Below are 6,000 nucleotides of genomic sequence, written 5' to 3'. Positions count from 1 at the left end.
AACCCTTGATCATCTTGCTTGCCCTCCTCTGCACACGTTCCAGCTTGTCAACATCCTTCTTAAATTGTGGTACCCAGAACTGGACATAGTATTGCAAATGTCATCTGACACCTTTTGAGTCTTACCCATTCTTCAGTTACACCTCGTTATTGTGATACAAAGAGTTGGATTATTCATTTTAAACAGGATATTATATTCATTCAGAAATATATATTACAGAGAGAGAGAGAGTGAGTGAGTCTTGGGTACTTACATTTTATTGTAGAGTTCTCAAGTTAAATACAAATCTATGAGTTTTTCCATAAGAAATTAAAGACTAGTGCAACTAGTTCGTTATATTTAAGATGTACAGATGAATGCAAGATAGTTATATTATTTCTTGTATTGTATTTACATAGTTCAATATATTGCTTACTATTTACATTTCTAAGCATATACTATAGAAATAAATTGGTTATCTGTGCTGCACAGTTCTTTTGTTACAGCTGTTAGCTAATATTGCGTTTATGACAGAGTGCCTCCTGTATGAACTCTATTAAATTACAAATCAGGCTAAATTAATGAGGTGTCCTGATTCCTTTCTATGCTGAAAAATATCAACATAAAAATATCTATTAGATACCTTTTTGTCTTTTGCTTTGTTTTTTACTTTTATACTTGTAATAAAGGAGTATAAAAATGAGGGAAACCTTTCTTCCACATAACATTTGGTTGGGATGGCACTTACCTGAGATACAAAATTATCAAAAGCCAAGCATAATTCTCCTTTAAGAAAAAGGTATATAGGGAATATATAGAATAGTATATAGGGGAAAGTATGCATGAAATTAGTTGTCTGTATAATACCCCCTTTTTATAAAAAAAATAAGAATGAAAAGTTATGCATTTAGAGAAGTCTCTACCCTCATCTACCAATGTGCTCAAGATTTGTCTCTTACAAATGTAAATCCTTCTGCGGCATGATAGCATTCAATTATTAAATGAGAAACACTTAAGAGATCCAAAGGGAGCTTGTAAGTTGAGGTGGTAACTCCATGGATTTTTACAGAGGAAAGGTGTGTGTTTTTAAGATATACACATTTTATTGTATACTTGCATCTAACACAGTAAACTTGTCTGCACCCCTGTCTCACCATTCAAATTCCTATATAAATAATGACATATTTTAAAAGCCCTATCATTAATGCATGTTGCAGCTGATTTCTTCTTCCTTTTGCTATTAAATAAAACGCTCACTGTTATCAACTGACTTTTCTGTATTCTACCTTTTACTTTGCGTGTTCTGTTCTTGGCAGATACTTTGTTAGGCACAACGACACTGTAAACTTAAAAGAGAGAAATAAGAGAAATCTTATACTGAACGCAGAATGAGAAGTTATCCTGATGCTTGGGAAAGACACATCTTAAGACCTGTAGACATGACAAACCATGTCACAGAATTTTATCTCTAGTTGCAGTATTAGTATGTAATAAGCTAAAGCAATGCTCAGTAAGGCTGCAATAGTTCTGGATTCTCATGCATAGCAAATCCCTCCATGGAAGATAAGGGGAGCATATCTACTGCTGCTACTCCTAAGTAATGGTGCAGTAAGTTCTCCCAGGTAATGCAACTCCACAAAATTATGCTTATTGTTGCCCTGGAACATCACAACTATTTTATCGCTGTGAAAAAGGCCACACCTCTCTACTGCGGAAGTAACAGAACAACCTTGCTTATTAAACTGATGTGTTTCACAGTCAAATGTCCCCAAGCAATCTAAATGCACAGCTCAATACTAAGACACTTGAACTTAATCTGCAAATCATACCGTAAGGAAACTAATCCTCAAGAAATCTTCATAGCCTCTTAGAATAAGCATTTTCCACATTTTTAGGCCAATCTTGCCTATGGTTCTTATCTGTTCAGGCATCTATACATATGGCAAGCAGTAAGGTAACTTACGCAGCCAACTGAAGGCAAAAAAACTTCCCCAAACCAAAAATGGCTTAAAGGCACACTTGAAAAACTCCTGAAAAGAAGTTGTTCCATTTACAGTATAAATTAATTTGGGATTGATAGTATGCAAACTCACTTGATCGACAAGAATCAATCACACTTCAGACAGCAGGCACATTCTAGAATGCTCCTCCAACAAACCTACTTGCACACAGAAATCTAGCAGATCAGGGAGAAAAAATTCATACTAGCCTTCCAGATTTCCACGTTCAATGAATTTTTATGTTGTATATTCAATCCCATATACAAGGAAAAAACTTTACTACAGGAAGCACAGGAAAAAACTTTACTACCTACCCCTGCTATTTGGATAAACTGGCCCTTACAAAAAGTGAATGGAGTGTTAACTTTTGACGGAGCCTTCTATAATGTACTGCCACTTAGTCACAACTTAAGAACTTAAGTCACAAAAATAACGGAAGAATTTTGTTAGTTGCTTTTCAAGTGAGATAAGCTTCCCGATCGGTTTGTGCAAAATCCTTAAGTGCATGTCAATTGTATGCAGGTGACTTCCTCCAGATAAATTGACTTGGCACATTCCCTTTATATATATATCTACACACACACACACACACACACACACACACACACACTGGCTGGCATGTTAACCAGTCAGCCAACCTGATTGGTAAGAAAGAGAGCAGACTGGAATCAAGTTTTCACCAGTCACCTTCCCTTACACACTGCAAAATTCATAGTTTATTCTGGAAGTGGGGCAGAATCTTGGTTATCAGGTGACTGTATCCATCTGTGCTTCTTTTCCATGCTCAAGCCAGTCTATGTCAAGGATGGAAGGCCTAAAAATGCATACATGACTTTTCCGTCAAGTATTCCTACCATGCTAGAAATTCCAGGTAAGGCAATAATGTATTAAAATATATTCACTGTGAACTAAAAATCTTACTAGGGGGAAAAAAGCATTGAAGCTAAAAGTCTATGTGCTGAAAAAATATTTGATAGTTTTAAAGCATTAAATTATGTATACATTATTATGGCAGAATAAATCTATTTTCTTTTCTTTTTTAGTTAGTACAGTTCAGACACTTCAAAGTGAAATAATTTATACAAAACTATCTGCATACCACAGGGCATAGCACCCAAGTAGGTGGCATTCTTTTCAAATTCTAGATGTTGTTTTCCATTAAAATCTGTGTTCCTAGATGTCACGCTGTAAACAAAGATAACATTAAAAGGAATTTTTTAAAAATTGTGTTACAAACCAAAATCAAAAGCAAGTCCATATGGCCCTTAGATGACCTTACTGCCTGATACACATCTGCCCTCATTTTCTGTTCAAGACAGATCATTCCTATTAGCTCACAAGTACCCCAGAGACTAGTAATACTTCCATCAAAATAATGAACACAATCAACTAGGAACAAGGCTCATGGAGACAAGACAATAAGTCATTAGATACCAATGAACATAAAACACTTTCTTCATTCGTATAGCAACTATAAAAAGAAAAAGGGAGAATAAAAACAAAAGCAGACTCGATTTTTTTTGTAGCCACGTTCACTTAAGTCAATCACAATCTTCTTGATGACCTGTTTGCCGATTTCTTTGGTAATCCACCAACCACATTTTTTTCCCCTGAACTATTTTGGGACGCTTCGTATGAAATCAGGAGCGAGTAATAGCGTGTCTGCACAACCAGAATAATGAAAATGATCCTATGCCACAGCAGACAGATTGGCTGTATATGGTTTCTGGTGCTTTCATCTCTTGTAATGATTGGGGGCGTCTGCAAATGCAAATTTCAGTCTGTAGGCTTCTGCGAGGAGGACACTGATATCTTCGTCTCCCCAGTGCACCGTGGGCAAGTTCTGCAGAAAGATGAGCAGTTCCTTGGGAAAAGAAGGAAAAGACAGCAGAATAGGTTATAACGCAACTATTTCAGTAAATGTCAGGCTGATTTGGGGTGGGGGTTTCTTTGCGCGACTGAACTCCAATGCTACTCGCGATGGTTTCTGAAATGGCTTGATCTTGAACATCAGGTAAAATAAAACGTGTGATGCAATGTGATGATACATGTGATGCTTTTTAGCACAAAAATCCAAATACATTAGCTAACCATAATTGGTAAGGATGGAAACTCATCCAGCTGTTAATAGATGTGGGAATGGTAAAAGAGGGGAGGAGACAACTCTACAAAATTATTTGTTACATCTTTCTTATCTGGAATTTACTTATCTAGATCTGTGCATACGCCTTTTTTGTTATTTGTTCATTTCATGAATACCAAGTTTAATCTAAGTATTTTCATTGCAGATCGCATCTCTCATTTTCTCCAGTACAGGTGAATGATATTTACTGGAAAGGTGTTTTCTAAGGCAGCTACGGAGTAGAACAAAGTGAATATATGCCTTTAATCTTGCATCAGTCATGGCTTCAACAATCTACGACAGGGAACTCTGGCCCCTTCAGTCTGTTTTTAAAAATGCTTGTATACATTGCAATCCACATTGCTGCAAGAAAGAAGCAATGGTATAACTTTGGCAAACACATAGCCATCATATTAACTCTTCAGCGTGCATAGTTGCTACAAAATAGGAATATTCAAGTAATAAGTTCAACCAATGATTACAGTTCCCAGGATTCTTTGGGGTTGTTTAAAGTGAATGATACTGCTTTAAATGTATAGTGCAGATGGGGCAAAGGTCGAGATACTTATTAAGAGGTATAAGATACTTTATCTCAATTTTAATTGTGTTTGTATTTCCCAGAGCTTATTTCTGCAACCATTTCCCATCCAAAAGGTTTGAAAATAACAGGTGAATGGGTCCTTTTAGTTGGTTAGAGCATGGTGCTGGCGATGCCAAGTCTGCAAGTTCAATCCCGGGATGGAACAGTTGCACTGCAGAGGGTTGGACTAGATTATCCTCAGGGTCCCTTCTAACTTCAGAATTCCATGATTCTATGACCGCTGCAACTCAAGAGCCAGAAAAACCGCAGGCATGTTTGAGCTTTGGAAATTCCAATATGAACTGACCTGATCCAGAGATCCTGCACTAATGTTTGGATTGGAAAGACAACCATTGGATTTCACACTTGTCTGAATTTTCCAACACCTTTCTTGCTTCAAAAATGCATCAAAATGTGTTTTGAAATGCTTTCAAGCTAAACAAATTCAAATACACATATTTAAATGCAATGTCCATGTCTCATTAAAGAATACACAATTAATGTGATTTATAATGGATTTATAAGTGAACACCTATGAAAAGAAGGTAGGTCAGAAAAACTAGTTTATCCATCCCTAATTTCAACCATGTAGTCTACATTTCATGATGCAGCCAGTGTCTGGCTTCCGGGAATCCGGTCCTCCCTCCCCACAGTGGGCTGCCAGTAACCGATAGACAAGAAGCTCTTACCAAGTCTTTTATGCAATATTCACAGAGAGAGGCTTAGAAATGCTGCCTCTCTGAGAGTTGCTTTAAGTAAGCTCCACCACCCCCTTCCCTTCTCAGTCCTCACAGCACCAGCCCCCTTACGGTGTCCTTCTGCAAACCACTGTTGTAAATCTATACAGTGGTGCCTCGCAAGTCGAAATTAATCCGTTCCGCGAGTCTCTTCGTCTAGCGGTTTTTTCGTCTTGTGAAGCAACCCTATTAGCGGCTTAGCGGATTAGCGCTATTAGCGGTTTAGCGGCTATTAAAGGCTTAGCGGCTATTAAAGGATTAGCGGATTAGCAGCTAAAAGGCTGTTAGCGGCTTAGCGGCTTAGAAAAAGGGGGAGGAGTGGGGGAAAATCGGAACACTTGCAAGACGTTTTTGTCTTGCAAAGCAAGCCCACAGGGGAAATCGTCTTGCGAAGCAGCTCAAAAACGGAAAACCCTTTCGTCTAGCGGGTTTTCCGTCTTGCGAGGCATTCGTCTTGCGGGGCACCACTGTACTGTCTTCCTGAAAGGTTGAAGAGGAAGGGGTGGCGGTCTCCACCATTCCTCCTTAGTCCAGTCCCTGAGAGCCATAGACCACATTCCTATTATCCTTTCAGCTCAATAG

At 38.0% G+C, this 6,000-nt stretch overlaps 1 protein-coding gene across 1 annotated transcript in view; it reads right to left on the bottom strand.

The window, feature by feature from the left end:
* Window positions 1-241: 241 nt before the first annotated feature.
* TBC1D22A (TBC1 domain family member 22A) overlaps window positions 242-6,000 on the bottom strand; it is a 119,170-nt gene continuing 113,411 nt past the window's right edge. Inside the window, exon 13 of the mRNA XM_083463612.1 lies at window positions 242-3,843. Coding sequence (XP_083319738.1) covers window positions 3,715-3,843 — 129 coding nt within the window. The 3' untranslated portion in view covers window positions 242-3,714. The remainder of the gene's footprint in view (window positions 3,844-6,000) is intronic.

This window comes from Podarcis liolepis, assembly GCF_965112155.1.
Source record: "Podarcis liolepis genome assembly, chromosome: 10".
NCBI classification, from domain to species: Eukaryota; Metazoa; Chordata; class Lepidosauria; order Squamata; family Lacertidae; genus Podarcis; species Podarcis liolepis.
This window is presented reverse-complemented; position numbering and strand designations above follow the sequence as displayed.